General features: G+C 46.0%; 1 protein-coding gene across 4 annotated transcripts; it reads right to left on the bottom strand.

Moving 5' to 3' along the window:
- Nucleotides 1-1,538: 1,538 nt before the first annotated feature.
- LOC149348207 (organic cation transporter protein-like) lies at nucleotides 1,539-19,944 on the bottom strand. 4 transcript variants are annotated; one of them, XM_089587998.1, is made up of 10 exons: nucleotides 19,067-19,943; nucleotides 17,070-17,170; nucleotides 15,439-15,593; nucleotides 14,821-14,989; nucleotides 12,434-12,581; nucleotides 10,540-10,631; nucleotides 6,203-6,417; nucleotides 4,211-4,308; nucleotides 3,364-3,509; nucleotides 1,542-2,061 (listed from the first exon to the last, which is right to left on the bottom strand). In XM_089587998.1, exons 1-10 carry the CDS (start codon nucleotides 19,433-19,435, stop codon nucleotides 1,950-1,952), a joined length of 1,605 nt encoding a protein of 534 aa, XP_089444124.1. In that variant the 5' UTR covers nucleotides 19,436-19,943; the 3' UTR covers nucleotides 1,542-1,949. The 4 variants fall into 4 exon arrangements, with proteins under 4 accessions (XP_089444126.1, XP_089444125.1, XP_089444124.1 ...); XM_089587997.1 differs by having other exon boundaries at nucleotides 1,544-2,061; nucleotides 4,211-4,392; nucleotides 19,067-19,942; XM_089588000.1 differs by lacking the exon at nucleotides 3,364-3,509 and having other exon boundaries at nucleotides 1,539-2,061; nucleotides 19,067-19,944.
- Nucleotides 19,945-20,494: the final 550 nt, after the last annotated feature.

The following is a 20,494-nucleotide window of genomic DNA, read 5'->3' as shown; positions in this document are numbered from 1 at the left end:
CCAATCAAAGGCGTAACGTGAAGAAGATCATTCTGGAAGCTAAGTGCGCAACCAACACTGCCACCGCAGATCTGTCGCATCACATTGCGTGATCGCCTGTGCATTTTTATTTCAGTATTACGGCACATTTCAATACTATGGTAAGCTCATGGTCAGAGTGCTTGTCACAATCTGGTATGTGTGGTTCTTACTGCTTGAATTTGTGATTTATTAAGACTTTTCTTTCTCTGATTTTAGCACGATTTGTGTTCGAACGTCTAAACTTCAGAGCCACTGAGAGGTCGACGGAGAGAGTTAAACATATAATGTCTTTTCGCACAAGTGAATCGAACGTGACACTGCATCACGTTTGGTATCACAAAGACATGTGCTGAAAGCAATGTGGTGGTGATCTGGTGATGATCCGTCCCGTTCGTCAGCGCTGTTTCGTCGTACCATTCAACATGAACCAACCAGCCCGACTCAGTCCTCTCCTTAGCAATGTGGACACCCTGGTCTTGAATATGCAAGTAAAATGTTTCATTTTCAGCCTTTACCAAAACGTTATTTCGTAGTAGGCAGCCCATATACCCGTCTAATACATTTTCAGTGATTTCACAGCGCTAGCTGTTAAAGCGATGTTTTCCCACCACTGTGCTCAGCTGCGTCAGCATCGGCGGCGATGGCTTTGGTAATGGCGGCGAGAACTGAGCGTCTCCGATCCCGTAAACACGGTACCTCGGAGCCCGCGCTAACATCGCCGTCACCAGGTGGGGCGCAGGACCGTAATAAGGCACCGCGAATGCGCCTTGAAGTGCCGCGAAAGAAAACATCCTGAAAAGATTGGATGGCTTGGCACCCTGTGCGCACGCACAGTAGCGGCCGCTGCACTTATGATAAAGCCGCCTGTGGCGACGTGGCCCATTAGTCGGCTCGAGCACACAACGCTTTTCGTGTGAGGGAGGCCGAAACCACAAATTCGCCAGGAATCTACGGAGAACGAAATCTCACGGACGCTGCCTGTGAACGCGCTGCAAAACAACTTGCTCAAATCCGCGCCAACACATTTCTGTCACTCTAAAGCACTTGTTTTAGCCCTCGCAAAATGGAAGCACAATCCACACATACTCATGCGTAGCAGAAGCCTTTAAAGCATATCTAACAATAGGAAAAGGTGTTGGTGTATTGGGGTTTAACGTCCCAAAGCAACTCAGGCTATGAGGGACGCCTTAGTGAAGGGCTCCGGAAATTTCGACCACCTGGGGATCTTTAACGTGCACTGACATCGCACAGTACACGGACCTCTGGAATTTCGCCTTCATTAACAATACGAAAAGCGAGGTGTGGATCAGCTGGCGCTGATCATTCGCTTACCAATGAAGTTATCACCGCATATTTTCTTTCCTTCACTTATTCACCTTTACGCGAGTAAAGGGTAGGACAATTTACTTTACTTGAAAACGTAGAGGAAGAAAGAAAACAAGCAGTTTCAGTTACCCAGAGCACGAGTCGTTCACTAAATTTTTCTTGTAATCTTTATTATTCGTGCTATCCGAAGTTCTCGGGTGCCAGAAAGCACTCATTTGTAGACGGCTACGATTGTCCTGATCTTAGAGGAATCTGTTTTTCTTAAATATGGCATAATTCTGCACTGGCAAAGGAGCAGAGACGTCCTGAAAATTCTTTCTGGAGCGTCACATTCCACTAAATGCCCCGAGCATGAGAGGAGGCAACCGACGCTGGTGACTGGGAGCTTTGAACTTGAAGGCTTTTCAGGACGCTGGCTATCATATGACGTATATAACCAAATAATGCTAATCTTTTTTTACGTGAATTTTCACATTTTTAACCCTGGCATGGTTCAACCGCTCTGGCACACTGCCAAAACGTGCATGTTCAAGTGCCGCCAACAACAGTAGTTGTCATGTGAGACAGAGTGGTCGCTTCAGCATCTGGTGATGTTGCCGCAGTCAGGCCACACAGAGCTTCAAGTCGCTGTCGGCAGGGGGCCCGGCAGTCAATGGAAGTTGGTGCTCACGGTCCATCCCAGCATGCTTTGGAGGACTTTCTTTCACCTTTCGCCTACAAAAGAAGCATAAGCCATGTATTCTGTTTGTATCCTTCGAGCCATGGGAAGAAACATTCTATTTTCTAATCCTTTTGCTCGTCCCAGTATACACTTTGTCCATTTAGAGCAATATGTCCGACAACGCCGTGAAAACGTGAACGCTCAAGTCAATAAATATTTAGCGAGAAAAACGCAGGCTGAGCAGCTGCAAGACACAAAGAAATAAGTTGACAGGACGCACGCTTCTTCTGGCATACCACTGTCCAAGCGCTCTGACACAGCGAAAAAAAAGCGAAATTCTTAAACATCTCAAAACTGCTGGAGCGCCGTGCCATGTGATGTTCTGAGACGTCCACTTATATCAACACTGGCAGTCCTACTGATGGCTTCAAAACAGTGGAGAAGCTTTGAGTACATCGCCGGCATGGTGACTCCGACATTTTAAATGATGAAGTATTTTTTCTTATAACAGCGCAGCAAGGTCCCTCTACGGTAAAGTTCGTCACTATGAAAACTAAGAATGGCATCGTTGTGTGCAATATTTACAAGCGTCACGTGTGTAAGGAAGTTAGCTATCTTTGGGATGTGCCAAATATCTTAATTTGATTCATGCATATTTGTACGGAAAGAGACATGAGGATCCAAGAGGTGACATTCTTGGGCAGGTTTCTCAGTAGCAATGTTGCGTGTGTGAGAAGGGCGCAGTGGCTTTCATGCAAACCCTAAAGAAACGTTGAATATGAATATCTCTTAAGGAATAATGAAAATATGGAGTCTATGAGGTATAAAAAAATATATGGAAAATCATGTTTTCTGTACGGAGTCCATGAACTTTTCATATAACTTCTATATTACTTTCATATTATGTGCACGACGTCATATGGTGTCCATAAATTTCTATATGCGCTTTCATACAGCCCATATCGAAACCATAAGCACCATATTGACAGAATATAATCTATACAGAAACAAATAAAATTATGGCTCTCGTGTTATCGAAACTTTCTGTAGGGAGTCCGATACGGGCACCAAAATCGCTTAATTTTTTCAGAGAGATGGGGAAAAGCGTTCTTATCATTGTTTTGCGTCTCTACTCATTTCATCGTATCTTTACAAACGTTTTATTTACTCCTGACGGGAAAGGTGCCCTGAATGAGCTTCTATGGCCATTGCTTGCAGAAGTGAAGCTATAGAGACCTAAGAATCTAACTAGGTGCCGGACTCTCCTGGAATTTTATCGTAGCACCGTGAGTGCCCAAATTTATTTGCTTCGAGGTTATCACAGATTAATGCTCTCTGTTCAGTGGCACGCTCACCTCGAATTCCCCAGCTGCTTGGATTCGCGTATCGTGTCCGGCAGCGTCACCCTGTACGTTTCAGGCAGCAGCAGAACCAGCACAGCCGCCAGGAATGCAATGCCGGCCAAGGTGCCCATGGTGACCGAGTCAGAAAGGTAGGCTTTCTGCAAGACAGGACATTGTCTATTTCTTTGCAAAACTCTTCTACGGCAACCATTAGCTCACTTTCCGAACTGGTTTCATTCGCTCCCGTCATGCATCGAAACTACAGCGGTCTGTTGCTAGCAAAACATAATCCTGTTCAGGCAGACTTAAGCCATTAGGAACGTGTGTACTAGAGAAAGGGGTGCCCTAGAAGATGCGCCAACGGCAATCACATGATCCATGTCCCTGGACCTGGCACTGTCCCGTGCTCACCCGTACTAACTCGAGGCTCAGTTCTGGCAGCAGCATAGAGAAGACGAAGATTGCGAAAGCTGGCGGCCTCCTTGTGTACTACGCATGAAGTGTTTGAGCGATTTTCTGACTACAATCTCTAAAGAACTCTTGTTAAAAACGAATGTGGTATACGACACTACAAATATTTACACTCAAATTTTGCACAAGCTTTCACGTTGATCGGACCAAGAAGCTTAGTAGCAACACGGAAGAGTAGGGCCCCTCAAATATTCCGCCACTGCGACGAAGAGAGCATAAGTGACAAGAATACTTGTAACTGCGCAATGGCTTATGTCTCAATTCCACGCCACATTCTCCACTCAGTGGAATCTCGAACGAAGTCAGGAACTGCTCGACACCAGCATCCAACATGCATTATAGGCTCGACCGGTGGCACGCTCACGATCCCGCCAATTTTTCTCCATACCATCTCCAGCAAGAAGGGGACCGCCGATGATCCAACACGGGTACCGACGAAGCAGGCGCTGACACCAACGGACCGGTAGAGCGTTGGGAACACCTCCGCTGCGAAGATCCATCCCATCGAAAGCGAGGCGGATCCCAACATCTTGCCCGTGATTGCGCACGCCTGGCGAGGGACCACCCACACTGCGCGAATTTCAATTTCAATTTCAATTTCATTTATTTTCCAGAAAATTCTGGCGGCTGCCTGGACTAAAAGCTGTAGGTATACAGCTTGACGAGGCCCAGGCAGCCGTTACAAGGCATAGGAGCAGACTTTGTTCAGAACATTGACATACACACAAAAAAATAAAAACGAACACATAGTCAGGTTACAGGTTTCACAAAAACAGGACATCCAGAAAGCACAAAATCATCAATAAATTACAATAGGGAAATACAGAAAACATCTTTGCATAAGATACAAGGGAGCAGCTGTACTTGGGCGCGAATTATACGTCAGGAATTATTTTTGAAGAAATAATTCACGCAATGCTTTCTTAGTAGGGTTATTTATGTCTTTATATCTATTTAAAATTACTGGAAGATTGTGCTGTAATGCTTGGAACTTATAGTCAGTGCGAAAATGGGGAACAAACCAGGTGTCTGTGTTGAGAGTATTAACTGTGTGATCGTTCTGTTTCAATAGCGCACTGCCTTCTATCATAGACCTAAAGGATGACGACAGATGAAATGAAAGCAATATTCGGAATTCATACATACTTTGAATTTTTTACACACTGAATGTTTCAAAAGCTTGCCGTATGTGGCTTAGGTAATCAAGATTTGCAATGTGACGTATAGCTTTCTTTTGCAGAAGATAAATTTTTTCTAGGTTGGCCTTAGTTGTTGTCAACCAGACTAATGAGCAATAGCTTATTTGCGAGACAAATAATGCATTATATATTTGTAGCTTTATTCTACCAGGAAGGAACGCGCGGCAACGAGCAATTTCACCTGTTACCAACGAGAGGTTTTTTATTATCTTCTCAACATGCGAATCCCATGTAAGGTGGGAAAAAAAAGTTACACCTAGTATGGTGTGTTCGTGAACAATTTCAATTTCTTCACCACCACAAAATTGAAAAGATATACCTCATTAAATAGTATCAAAGACGCCTTAAGAAAATCTAAATCTATAAAATAATCTAAAGAAAAAGACAGGAGGGAAAGTCGTGCGGTAATTTTGAATCCTAGTAAAAAAATAAAAGGGAGAAAGTCGGCTTCACGTGAGAGCCTGTGGTGCGTTTTACTGGCCAGGACAAGGGCGCAGCCTTCGCTTGGAGTCGACATTGGCGTGCCCAAGGAGCGGAAAGTTAAAGGGGAGAGGCCTCGCTTGTGGCCGCATGTGGGAGTTGTTTCAGATTTTTTTTCCTCCATATTAATCGTCCGGGCATCATCATCATTTACTAACCCTTAAAGGTCCCGTTAGGGACATTAGATAAGGGTGGGAGGTGGTACAGGGCTGTTCAGCAATCATACATGAATATAAATATAGAATAAATATAGAAATACAGGAAAATATAGAAAATATAGAACATAGAATAGAATAATGTAAAATAGAGAACATAGAAATATAGAATAAAATATAGGTATAAAAAAACAGGTATAGCAAGAAGAAAAAAGTCAAGAGTAACAAGTTCAAATAATCAAGTCTGTGCCAGAAATATAAACAAAATAAGATTACAACTTTGGAAGTAGAACAGGCTGGTCTGTTTGCAGAGCTTGGAAGCTGACGTAGGGTGCAGGAAAATTATCTTGCGTTGAGATGGTCGATTAGGAGCTGTCTGAATCTGGAAGGATTAGCCTCAATGACAATGTGTTCGGGGAGGTTATTCCATCTATGGAGGAAGGTAAGCATCGCGGCTAAGTCCTCCTCATTCTTTTACCCACCTTTTTCTGCTTACAATCAAATCCTCCTCCACCAAACCCGCCGACTTAGTAGGGGAGGCTGTACCTGGCGGCAGGAGGGATACGCCGAGTGCGCATGCGCCGGTGACTGCGTACACCAACACCACGATGGGCCTCCTTCGGCACCAGCGAACAGCTGCGTAGCAGATGACCGCCACGGGGAACTCGGCTGCGGCGGCAATCACGAAGGTCAGGTACGGGTCGCCGCCCAAGTTGGTCACCGACAGCTGCAGGCCGTAGAAGATCATGCCGCCGGCGGCCCTAGCAGGAAAGGTTTTGAATTTATACTCGCAGGCCCGTCGTGAATGCTGTCTGATGTTAAAGTCGGATACAACTGAAGAACAAAGCGGAAAATGCCCCTCAAAGAGGCCTGCAGCCAATGGCGTCAACCGATTCTCATGACTCCGTGGTTAAAGGTGCACTGAAGAGGAATCTTAACTCGTCTTTTTGCCGCGGGAACTCGATCTACACGTTCCGAGCATTCTTAGAAACTTCGACTTATTACCCTGTGTAGCCCATTTCCCTAATTAAATCGGATTAACGACCGGCTCCCACCTTTTTTTTTTTTTTAATTCTGCCCGTACGGTGGGCGGAGTCAACCAACGCATGGAGTGCCTTTCAGCCAGCTCCGTGGAGGCTTTGCTTTCTCTTTATTTTGTTTTTTAGGTTTCCGTGAATAAATAGTTTCTTTCGCAGATAATATAGCCGCAAAACAAGCTCGCAGAAATAAAAATACGCGCGGACTATTTGCTTTCGCGTATTACTACGTATTACTCCACCGATGGCAGTGGTGGTGGTGTAAAATATTTATTTGTACTATATACAGAGGTATTGCTTGGACCGTGCCTGAAGGGCCCGGCCCTCACAATCACTAGGAGGGATCCCTAGTCCGGGACCCCTGTGGCCTCCGCGGCGGCCCGGGCTCTTCTCACCAGGGCTCGTTGGTCCTGGAGAGTTGAGCAGCCGAGCAGGGCAGCCTCCCAGTCCTCTCGGGTGGGGTGGGGGTGGGGTGGGAAAGCAGGATTGGCAGGGCATGCCCACACCATGTGATACGTGTCCGTAAACACTTCCCCACAGTGTGGACACTCGCCCGAAAAGGCCGAATTGAAATGTTTGAGCACTGCCGGGCACAGTACCGTGTTGGTGTAGAGGCGAAGTAGCCAACGCTCCTCTGACTTATTGAGGCCTTTACAGGGGGGTGGGTATCGGCCGTGAGCGTTTTGATACAGGAGAGAGATCTCCCGAAAAGTAATAGCCGGATTAAAATCAGTAGCCGGATCAGGCGGCGAGAGAGGCGATGCCCGGTGGTTAAGCGCGCGGGCGGTAGTGTCCGCTACCTTATTTCCCTCTATCCCCGCATGTGCTGGGGCCCAGATGATGGTGCGCCGGGTTGGGAAATCCCGGTACTCACATGTGTGTAAAATTTGGAAAGCACGATCTGGAATTTGGCCCTGTTCAAAATTGCGGCAAGCTTCTCTTGAGTCGGTGATAATGACTCGGGACGCTGTATCCGCAGCTGCAATTGCGATAGCAACTTTCTCCGCGAATGTAATGTTGGGGGCACGGAAGGTGAGGCCCTGAACTGGGTTGTTTTGGTGGACAACGGCAGCCGTGTACCAACCTCCATGGTGTGGACCTGCCGCGTCCATGTAAAATACCCCTGGTCGAGCACCATACTGCTTGGAAATGGCCTCCGCTCGCGCGAGGCGGCGGCCATCATGGGCATCTTTTGTCATGTTATTGTGGAGGGGGCGAACTTTTAGTGCGAAGCGCCAGGCCTCGGGCATGGATACCCGCTTCTCCTCTTGGGTTGTGTAATTGATGTGGAGGCGGGTCAGTAGGTGGCTACCCGCACGTGTTTTGCTTAACCGCAAGTATTGATTGCTGAGATGAGCCTCGCGCAGCTCCCCAAAGGTGTTCGTCATCCCCAGGCCGAGGAGACGTTGGTTGGATGTTGCAATTGGGAGGTCGAGAGCTCTCTTATAGAGTTTTCGGAAAATCACTTCGAAAGCGTTCTCATCGCATTTGCGCAGGTGGAGGTACGGTGCCGAATACAGGATTCGACTGGTTACGAATGCATTGGCCAGCCGCAGGGCGTCTTTGCATCGCAACCCCCCTCGTTTGTTTGATACCAGAGCGGCAAGCCTCCACGGAGCTGGCTGAAAGGCACTCCACGCGTTGGTCAACTCCGCCCACCGTACGAGGAGAATTTAAAAAAAAAAGGCGGGGTCCGGACGTTAATCCGATTTAATTAGGGAAATCGGCCACACAGGGCAATAAGTTGAAGTTTCTAAGAATGCTCGGAACGTGTAGATTGAGTTCCCGCGGCAGAAAGACGAGTTCAGATTCCTCTTCACTGCACCTTTAATACCCTCGGACCTGCTAACGTGACACTGTAGGCGACTGAAGATTAAATGAGATTAACCGTAGCCTAATGGGATTGACCACGACGTCATGACAATCGCCAAATTCATTCGTTGGCGGGCCTTCTTTGAGAGGCATCTGGCCCTTAGTTTTTTAGTTATATCCGACTATAGTGCTGTCCACGAAACAAGTGCTACGGTATGAATTGGGGCTGTTTAATTGTAACTGTCGCTCCTCAGCTCCTCCAAAAAGCTCGAGTTTCAAAACAAAAACCTCGTCAAGCCTCCCATTTTTCTTCAAGTATCTCTTTAAATAAAGTTCAGGTTGACAAAGCATGAGGCTCCTAATCTATTGAAGGCAGACTGTTGTATAAAGTGTCATTTATTATGAACGCAACGATCAATCAGTAAGCTCTTAGTAAGCTCAACCGATATGTACCCCCTTTGTCAAAAGTAACCGAGCAGCAGGTTTTTGCTTCTCAACCGTATAACGGAGCCTTTATGGCACCCCTCAGGACCGAAAGATGTCAGAACTTGAGGACAAGGGTTCGCCTTACTCTACACAGACTCATAGCTCAATGGCTGCCGTAAGTGCTTCGCTACACGGCTGAGAAACAAACCACCTGTGCCCGGTTGCTTTTGACAAAGGCGGTACGTAATAGACAGTGAAAGAAAGCGCAGGAAGCGACCTTTCTAAGGCAGCATATTGCTGCAGTGTGCTGCAAGGCAAGCCCGAATAGACCGCACCACTCCTCACAGCGCTTATGGCGTCGAGTGCCCCTACTTCACTACTACGCAGTGAGCCCGTTCTCATATGTCAGCTGAAGGCGATGAGGTCGAAACATGCCAAGAACCAAGAAACATGCCAACAGAAGCCAAGACTTGCGGAACGTGGTAGTAGCGTTCTATTTCTTCATGTCTTCCTTCCTAACGCCGCAGCAGGGGAGCAAGAGTTATTTATAAAGCATTTCCAAAGCTACACTGTGGACCAACAGCTCCTGAGAAAAACGTTCACCTATACATTGTTGTAGACCGAACTGAGAAGGAGGAGGAGATAGAAGAGGAAAGGCAGGGAGGTTAACCGAAAGAATAATCGGTTTGCTACCCTACACGAGGGGAAGGGGGTGGGGGGATAAAAAATGAAAGAGAAAAGAGAGTAACAGAAAATTGAAGACACACTAAAAAGTCAGCGTTCGGTGAAGTCACAACCTATCGTGCAGGCCAGAAGTCCGCAAGAAAGTTAGCAGTGCCTTGGAGGCTTTCACCGCCGACGATCGCCGCGGCCAGTGGCCGAGAATCTTCCTTTCCTTCAGTGGGCGTGGATCTAGGCGGTCCAGCGCACGGCTGAGGGATTGCCTTTCGGTGCTGTAGGCAGGGCAGTCACAAAGAATGTGGGTTATAGTTTCATCATACCCGCAGATGGCACATGCAGCGCTATCAGCCATACTAATTAAGAAAGAGTAATGGTTGGTGAAAGCCACACCAAGGCAGAGGCGACACAGCAAAGTTTCTTCACGTCGTGGTAGCCCTGATGGAAGCCGGAACTTCAGATCTGGGTCCAAGGATTTTAGACGTGAATTATAGAATTGTTCGGAATTCCACGCGGCAAGCGTGATGTCCCGCGCAAGTGCGCGAAGCCTGCCCGCTGCGGCTGATCTCTAAAGGGGGATCGACACAAAATCACCATCGTGGTGAGCAGTTCGTGCGACCTCATCCGCGCTGTGATTGCCTGCTAAGCCGCTGTACCCTGGTAACCATTTGTAGATAATGGCATGTCCTTTGTTGGTGGCAGAGTTATGTAGTTGTCGAATTTCTGCGACCAGTTGTTCATGGGCTCCACGCCGAAGAGCAGCTTGTAATCCTTGACCGAACTGAGAGGACACGCTTAGCACAGCAGGAGAAACCGTAGCTGCCTAAAGCCGCGCATGCGTCATGAAACCCCATGTGCGCAAAAGGACATGAAGCCATGCATAGCGCACACCAGGAAGCGCAACATCTAGCATTATACTGCATCACTTACGAGGCGTAGACCAGCACGCAAGTGTAGAGGAAAACCTTTCGGCTACGGACCAGGTCCAAACAGTTGGCCCTTTTCTTGGCTTCTTCTTCTTGCTAAGAGTCGTGAGCAAAATTGAGGCGCTCAGTAAAGGTGCGCACCGATGACATAGGAGTTCAGGACATAAAAAAATTTTGAAGCATTATTTGGGGTGCACTCAGACACCAGGACCAGCGCAATTCTCTACGCATTGCCATTTATGGCTCTTCCCAATCTACAATTATGTTGCCCCAAAATCACCCGCAGAAAGGGTCTTAGATAGCAAATGGGTGTCCCGAACCAAGGCATTTCTCGCAAGGTCCTGAATAAAGCCTTTTGTTTCTGTTACGACGGCAGTCCTCGCATAGGATGCTGTTAAAATGAGTGTGATCTGGAATTACTCTGCACGGTAGTCATTTCTATACTATCATTCGCACCATAAGCGCCCTAAGGTGGTCTCCTGTTATGAACAAGTGTGAGCAGGATCTTCCAAGGTGGTGAGAAAATTAAAAATTCCGTCAAATTATCCCAGAGCTACGCTCAAAACAGTTCCCTCCCGTGGTGGAGACAAGCCACGTGGGGTTTTAGCACCTCAACGATGATTATGGAACCCGTCTGTAAGCATACACTGATGGATCAGCGAGCAAACATGAGTAACCATGCCATTCCGCATTTATGATTAATATAGTTTTGCGATATCTTGGGAAAGTAGACTTCACCGAGTGGTGTAGTCTGCAGTGGCAGAATCTGTGGCCTTTGCCGAGGCTCTTAGACGGCTTCCGCCGTATGACCCTGAAAGTGTAATGATTCTAACAGATTGAAAGTAAGCTCTAGATGGTCGCCAACGTCGTACTCCCTTCGACAAATTCAGCTCTCAGTCGTTATTCTGGTTAAGGAAACTCAAACATAAACGATTCACGGGTTGCTTTCTGTGCGTCGGCGTTCAAATTGGAGTCGCTCGTAACATGGTAGCGGATTCTCTTGCTTACGAAGCTCAGTCACACGTACCATCATTGACAGTCCCAAGGGGTGATATTTTTGCAAAGTAGGCTGCGACACAACACTTCGCTTCGACCGGCTCAACCCTCCACTCGATAAGAGGGGCCTATCCTGAAAGAAAGCAACTATCCTGCACCACCTGCGCCGTGAATGCCAACACGTCGGCAGGGCTACACAAAATTCATTGCTGCTTTGTTCAATTCAATTTACTGCATTTCACGGAGTAATTCTGATAGGTTGCAAGGAAAACGTTCTTTCTGACACCCTAGCGGCGCCCGGAACCGTGCAACAAGGCAGTAGGCAGTGACTCATGCAAAATAATAAAACGAAAATAAAAACACTTTGCATACATCTAGATGAATCAGAAAAACAAGGTAACTACTAAGGTAACACGTACAATCACAAGACCAAAAATTGAAGAAATTGGACATGTTCTAGAACAAAGATTCGCGTATACTTTTTACCAGCATTCTTTAATTTAGCGCTGTAATGCTCCCATTGCAAATTTATATTTCCCTTGTATATCATGCAGAAAAAAATCTGTGTTATTCAAAAGAATTTATTCACGTGCCTAGTCATTCCCTTATATTCTAATTTATTCATCATTACCTTAGCCACAGCATAATTTTGGGAACAGCGATGTGGTTGTTTTCCCGAATCGTAAAACAAACATCAAAAATAACGTTTATCTCACGTAGTCAAAACCAAGTTCTAAATTAAATCAATGCAATGAATACTAGTCGTCCAATATACCTGGTATGGAACTTTCAGTCTTACTAAACTTAGTTCAGTTAGCACGAAAGCCACCTTGATTCCAAAATTAAGCATTGCTGCATGAGCATGCTATATATGCAAGTGTAAGGGGAAAGCTGCAGCATACCTGCAAGATCTTTTTCCGGAGCTGCGCTAGTACTAAATCCGGGTCGTCTAGCGGTAGTCCGTTGTCCGCGCACGCTTTCAGTATCACCTTACGGGCAGCAGACATCCTTCCAGTGGCTATGAGCCAACGAGGAGACTCGGGCAGGTACCTGTGAATGCGAGGCACAATTTTTAATCAACAAGTTATTAGTAGGCGACATTGCTGAAGGCCATACTTTATTGTTTAAACATGTACATGGCACGCACATGTCAGTTAATAACGTGCACATCGATTGTTAGCCCACCCAATCAGAGTGCATCCGAACGTTACGAATCGTGAAGTTGAAGTTGAATTTATTTTGGCAACGCAGCTGTCCAGGAGGTTGACGAAAAGGAAATCATCTGTAATCTTCGGCTGTATTCTTAGAGGCGAGTCATATCCCGTGATAAATTATCTCAACTGTCTTCCTTACACCTTCATCAGATATGGTTAATAATTATTAAACTTTTGAAGGACTGTTCACGTGGGATACTTCCTGGCAGCATCGTGCTTTTGTATCGCATGCCTTCTTTAAAAACTTCATACACAGTCGACGGGTAGCAGTCGTGTGCCTTTTTCTGCTACTAGGTCTGCTTTAGCTCCGAGCTCGAATATCAGAGAACAGGGAGTTTGTGAGCAATGATAGTGACCCACACTTAATTTTCTTCATTCTTAGGGACTGTTTTTTCGATCTGAGTTGGTTGGGGATGATCCTTTCTCTTCAGTACCGATGACTATCCACATAACACATGCATATGAAAGAGCCTGTGGAAAACCGCGCACAGCGTAAGTAAAAACATACAGCCAGAATTTTTTTCTAGCACCGGGTGGTGTAAACATTATACTTTAATTTTCTTCCTTCTTGATTCTCTCTAAGCTTCGTCGTTGGCTGAAAGTAGCAGTGCCATCGCACTTCACCATATGTACGATTCAAGAATATTGTGCTCTTGTAAATTTCGACAGGCTTCTTTCAAGATTTCTTGAGGGGTGCCTCGTCTCTTAGGTCAATAGGTCGTTCAGTATGCACGAGTTGTACCGAATAAAGGATCATCCCCAGCTTCTGTATTAACTGCAAATTGCAGTCTTGGTCATAAACTTCTATCAATATTAAATTAACATAAGCTTACTGTCAATATTAGGCTTTAAACAACTGCAGCAAAGCATTGCAGACATTTCATTTGTCTATTAAATGACTTCATACTATACCTACGCTTTTGTTGTCTGTAACTCTGTTTTCCTCTTCATTTATTGCGAACAGCCGAATAAATAAATCACCCTTGTAATGATGTATAACATGAATTATTATCAATTATCAATGGCAAATGATGCACTGTAATGAGATGCGCATTTCGGTTTTCAATATTTTCTTTTATTTTATACGGTTATTTTTCGGGATGTTCCCGTTAAAATTCGATCCTAAGCTATGCGAGTCCTTTTTCCACTTGTTTTAACAATATGTGTACTTATACATTTTTTGTATTTTTTCTTTGTGTTCTGCATTCATGGCTTAATTTTGCTTTTTTTAGTAGGAGTGGCTTATCCTTATGATAGATTGTCTTGCTTCACCGCTTTTCATTCACGGAGTCACAACTGCTCCTGTACATTGGATGTGTTGGCCTATGCAAGGTATAGTTATGCAGGTTTTTTCCCATGTACCCTTTCGAAAACGCTGTATAGGTCTGTGAAAATAAATTTATTCTTTAACCCACAACCTGCCCGGCGGGTGATTGTAACTGAATAGAACGTACAGAAAAATAATCGTTGGCATTTCTTTCTGGCCATAACTGCTTCCATGCATGCGGCCGAGAATAGTTTTATTTCCTAGAGAGCACACATAAATTCTTAATAACGATGTTGTGTTGAAATGCACGTTGTAGAGGACACGTCAGCGCGCGGTCGTAAATTGAAATTTGTAGTTTTGTTCCACTATGCCGGCATTCTGAAACACCTGTCACAGAGGTGTTGAATCTCATGGAATAGGCCATGCATCCTGAACATCACGGCATATACTGTACCAGTTTTTGTCTGTTCACTTTTTGAGCGGTGTAAATTCTTTCTCGCCTCCTGCGGATGGCATTATCATTCTTCTGTCCGCCACGTGAACCATTTCCCTGGCTGTTAGACGCTACTGTATTCCGCTCCTTTTGAGACTTCTTCGCGAGGGTCTACACCCGTGTGCCAGTTATTCAGGATGATCTGCGTCACGCTACATGAGCTCGGCCTGCAGATAGGCATTGCGATTCCGTCGACTACCAAGTGTGCGTCTTGCTTTGGAAACCTCCTTCTGAGTTCTTGCCTTACTTGATTGCCCTCGCCACTCTTGACTCTGCAGCCATACAATGCACTAATGCATTTCAGTTTGACTTTACCACGCCCAAACTACAAGGACCAGGAGAGGAACGCTGAGCACTCCTTGCAGTGTCCTCCAGTCCTGGAGGAGCCACGCAAAGCCAGGGAGCATCATGATGCCCACAGCGAAGCCCAGCGTCAGAACCAGGGCAGCGGTGGTTCTCTTCTGGGGGCCAATCACCTCCATCACTGCAGAGCGAAGGGTAAAGAATGAGCAGAAACCAGCTAATGGGTGACTTGCTCAGCACGTAACCCCAGTATTCCGCCACGCTAACGGAGAAGTTCTTCTTCCTGAACACAATTCGCACCTTTCTTTGCTGTTTTCTCCATGATATATTCATTTTACTTCCTTTGCAAAGCACCAGATTGTATAATCTCGCTTACTATTTGCATTATTGCTGGAAATGTTTCATGCATCCACATATTTTTCGTGCATGATGCCTCCTCGAGCAGCAGTTTTGTTTTTTAAATGTGTTTACATGTTTCTGCCTCGTATGTTCAGTGCTACTACATATTACTATTCTCTTCGTAAAGTTTGCGTTTTCAAGTATATTTGAGCAGTACATGTAATGCGCATTGTCTAGTGAAGCGCGTGCAAGCTAATGGCTCGTCCAGAGTTGTCGCACGGGGGAACTCACAGAGGCAGAAGGATGCAGACTGGCCCAGACCGAGACCCACGCCCAGAAGTCCTCTGGAGACCAGCAGTAACAAGAACCACGGGGACACCGCCACGCACAAGCTGCCGACAAGGCTTGTCATAAAGCCAGCTATCAGCACAGGTCGGCGCCCCAACCTGCGGTGGTATGAACACCCGAACGTATGCACATATGTTTAAATGGATACTGACGACAAATGCATTCAGTTTTTGCCGTTAGCAAAATTTGATTGTATGCCTCCTCTTTGTTGTGTTGATCTTTGTCGGGCAAGAAAAGACGAACTGATGGGTTGGAAAATTATTGGGTTGCAAAATTCGCAAATCCTTCACAAAATAACAAAGCCTTCACTGGATCCAAGCTCCTCACGGCTAAACCAAGGACACCCTGACCACTGTTTTAGAGTGGATGGCAGTGTCGGATAACCTCAAAGGTCCGTGGCAGGAAATCAGAGATCACGTATCCCCAGTATCCAGGTGCAAGGACCAATTATATCAGTATGTCTGGATTTCATCTAATAAGTTTTTTTCGTTATGGAAGTACGAATGCGCAGAATGCTTACGCAATTTAGGCTAGCGTTCTACGCATGCGCGCTGACGCCCCGTTATTGCCCTATTCCCCTAAGCGATAGGGTCACCCTATTCTAAAAGTCGATGATGCCATGAAGTTGCATGGCTGTTGAAAAGCTGTTTTAGCGTTCCCTTTGGTGTCTGCAGTTATGATGCCACGCTGGTCGACGGCCTCAAGGGCTCAGCTTATTATGATACGTGGTCATTTTTTGTCGTGATCAAAGAGGACCAAATTGCCTTTCGGTAAAGAACAGGATGCACAAAAAAAATTTGACGATTTCTAGTTTTCAAGTCGGCGTGGTTAGAGGCCTGTGCATTATTCAGTTTCAATAGCTTCATGATCAACCATTTTAATTGACCAGCACTGCAGATAAATTGTTTGTCTCAGATGGCCTTGATAAAATGAAAGCAAAAAAATTTTCTTTTCTTGTGTTCAGTCATGAAATATTCGACAAAGAATCATGTAAAAGCCACATCTGGTTCGACAAAAAAATTTCGCGGCGATCAATTGGATTCATGCGGAGATAATATGATTGACTTTTTCTTTCGCTAGTCAATGTATTCCAACTCAGATTCTATTCCAGTTTTCATTCTAGTTTTACACAATTTTTATTCCTAATTGCTTTTGTTATTCATATTTGCTGGGTCCTATTTAGTCATTCACATTTCTGCTCAATCATTTTTAATCCATCTTCTCCCTGCACTCTCACTCAAGTGGAGAGGAGGTTCTCTCTCTCTCTTTCTCCACCTGCCACTGCTGGCACTTGGAGGCTTCACACAGGTGTCGACACCCAACTGTTCTCGCCTCCACGGCCCTCCTAATACTTTCACATTAACAGCCGTTTTGCATCCACGTGCGTATCTAACACAGAGGTGTGCAATCACGAAAAGTGAAGGAAATAAACTGATTTGTAACCATTGGCACGAAAACTTTTCATCAGCAAAATTAAATACCTTTAAGCAACTTTTTAACATGCGTTGCAGGTACTAGGCTCTGCCTGCAGCTATGAACTTAACAAACGCCAACTCCAACAAAGCAGGTCTGACCTGTCTGCGATGGAAGACACCAATGTCCCAATAAGCATTCCAACCATCGTGACAGTTTGCACCAGGCTTCGCATCCAAGCCCGATCGCATACGAGGTCCCACTGCGTACGGGATTCAAATGTCACGGCATCAGCACACAACCCTCTTGTCACCACTCCACCCTTTTCAGTTTCAGCAAGTGAACCCAACGTTACTCAGGAACCTTCCGCCTCTGCTTGTATTCCTTCCCCGCTGTATGCTGGTACAAGACAACGGCTGAAGCCCACGCGAAAATAAATACGATGGATGAGTATAAATTGCCTCAATCTGTCTTAAAGTATCTTTTGACCAGTTCATTTTAACCAGCTATGAGGTACGCACATGGTGCTTAGATGTATCCTGTTTTTCTCATCATTGTGCATGATTACGAAGTGTTACGCACTGTAGTTCTTACTCATGCTGAATGGCAGCACCAGTACAGTACCGTTTACCCAGTACAGTGGCAACTCAAGGTGTTCTGACGAGTACGCGACGATGCAATTAGGCCTAGTGGGCAAGGAATCGTGCATAAACAAAGTCCACAATGTCGTATGCAAGATATTGAATGGTAATTTGCGCACAGTGTTGTTATACTTGTAAGACGAACCTTTGGGTCCGCAACATCCAGCGTCTGACACTTAAGGGAGAAGGCCTTGATAACCGTTTGAACGATTCGGCGCTCATGTGTGTTTTTGGGAACTCTAATGATCGCAGGCCGTTCTGACAAAAGATTTCGAAGTAGTGTCTCGTCGGACAACCTTTACTACACTGCTGATATCATATTATTACTGCAGTTATTATTGTTGTTCTTATTTATGTTGCTCTAAACCTTGAATTTGTGTCATCTTCTTTCTTATGGATCAGTCCTCTACACCTGAAAGTCCCATGCACAATGGTGGCTTTCTGGCTGTGGTGCTCTACTCCCCAGCAAAAAGTCTAGGGTCCGCTGTCTGCGAATGCCAGGTAAGTTTCGTTCGACACGAAATGTTCAATGGCATGTGTACGTACGTTCATGTGTTTGCTGCATGCTAAGAAGCGCAGATGGTCAAAACAATCTGCAATACATGTTGAGGTCGCAGGCCAGATCTGGTTAAGGCAGGTAAAAGCATGTTTTTGAAAACGTGCGCATTGCACGGATACAACGAGAGTCTTAATTTTACAAGCAGTGTTTCTTTTCCCTTTTAATGCCTGGTTACTCTCTTTTAATTTTTGAATTTGTTTATTTCACTCGTTTCTTTTCATATGACGCTGGCGGAACTTGAAAGCTTGTATCTTCCACAAATGTTTAGCTGGACACATTCAGCGTAGAGATGGCGCTCTGTGGAATTACTGCTGAAGCAATTATTGTAATTAACATTTTCCTTAGGACAGCCTTGCAGCCAGAGAAAAATCGATATATTTCTAACAGTCATTCGTAATTCAAAAAAATTGCAGGCATAGTCCTGGCAACGGGCCCCCATCCACCGCAAGACTAGGCCCGTTGATCTAACTGCCAGAGAAATGTTTTGCATGGCGAATGGAAGAGTTAAACAGCCGCCGCGATGGCTCAGTGGTTATGGTGCTCGGCTGCTGACCCGAAAGACTTGGGTTCGATCCCGGCCGCGGCGGTTCAATTTCTTTGGAGGCAAAATTCTAGAGGCCCGCGCACTGTGCGCTGTCAGTGCACGTTAAAGAACTCCAGGTGGTCGAAATTTCCGGAGCCCTTCACTACGGCGTCTCTCATAGCCTGATTTGCTTTGGGACGTTAAACCCCATAAACCAAACCAAACCAAGGGTTAAGCAGAATCGGTCAGCAGCTCGGAGCCCTATAGTGTTGTTAGGTTACATCTTTATGGAAGTTCCAGAAAGTGTACGAAGTGTCTGCTGAGGTAGCAAATACTGCATAGGAGTACAACCAGTTGCGGCTAGTAATAAACACACCAGTAAGTAAAACATCCATCGATTCATGAAAAAGAACCGCAGGATGACTTTATACTCACTTCCTGCACCAGAGAATTCCTGTAGTAGCTGTGGCCGTATTCCCATTGTTTGCAGGGCACCGTCACGTTCCCGAAAGCGAACGTGCCACTTCCGGTCACCTCGGGAACAGGGGCGTGACACTGACTAAAGCGAAACGCCGAAGAATCTGCGTCCAACGCTGAATTGGGCAGCACAAGATCTTTCCACTGTTGGGCGGTTACGATCGCCGCTGCGATGTCTTCAGGCCTAGCACACCAGTGCTCAAGAGCCGGGAGGAAGAAGCTGTAAATGACGAGATGAAGGCCACTCGGTACTTCTCGGAAGAGGAAGAATAGGTAAACATTCCGCTGAAACTTTCCGTCCTCCCCGATCACACTTGTCACGTCCATGTTGTTGTGCACACACCAGATCCGAAGGCTGCGCCGGTAACAGCCGGGCAGTCTGGAGCTACCCACAGGTTTCAGCCGCCATCCCAGAGTGTTTATCCTAAATCTCGGCTCGAAACCACTATATGCGGAAGAATAGGCCCTTTACACCACTCCGCCTCTCAGCGCAAACCAGCAATCTCCGTCCAAGCAGGCTGCAATTTGTTTGTATTCTTAACATCGGAACTGCTTTTGCGTTAAATTCACGCTCTCTCGTTGTTATCTTGATCTGCCCCTCGCTCTGCTGCGTCATAACAGAACGATTATTGCACTTCCTTCAGGAAAACAAGCCCGTGTCGCATTAGAAAGATTTAGTCGTATCGTGACATGGAAGATCATTAGTTCCACCACCCTGCGGCGTCTTTTTCCTCACCGGCTAGCGACCTAGATGTGCGGAAAACACTCTCCGAACCGAGATCTCTTACGGGCCCTTTGTATCACTTAAGGAGAATCAGGAAACGGGCAACCCGGGGAGGTCAACCTACACTCTCTCTCAATCTGGCTTCCCTTCTCTCAGGTCAGACTCTGCCGGTCTTCCACTCGAAGGCGGTGGTATACGAAAACAAGGTCAGGAGGAGCAGCGGCTCCAAAACGTCTTTTTCAAGTACGAAAGAAACGTAGCAGAGTTGCTCTCCTCTCAGTCCAGGCAAAGCCGTCAGTCTGCGTTCAACTTGGCATGGCTCCATGTCCAGCCGGATACAAAAATACTGTACGCTGTGCTATTGTGTGCTACTGTGTGCTTGTACTCCCATTGGCAGTAGTGTTTGTAGAACACATTCGCCGTTAAGAACAAACAGCCACGCGTGACCTAATGACAGTGCTCTCCAGCTCAGAACTGCAACTTCACTTAAGACTCCTGTGTCTTGTAGTACAGTGTATTGATCACATACAGAGGGAAAAGTCTGCGTTGGGCTCCCATGTCAACTTGGCATGGCTCCATGTCCAGCCGCATACAACAATACTGTACGCTGTGCTACTGTGTGCAACTGTGTGCTTGTACTGTCATTGGCAGTAGTGTTTGTT

This window comes from Amblyomma mixtum, chromosome 4 (genome assembly GCF_055824585.1).
Source record: "Amblyomma mixtum isolate Tamu chromosome 4, ASM5582458v1, whole genome shotgun sequence".
Lineage (NCBI taxonomy): Eukaryota > Metazoa > Arthropoda > Arachnida > Ixodida > Ixodidae > Amblyomma > Amblyomma mixtum.
This window is presented reverse-complemented; position numbering and strand designations above follow the sequence as displayed.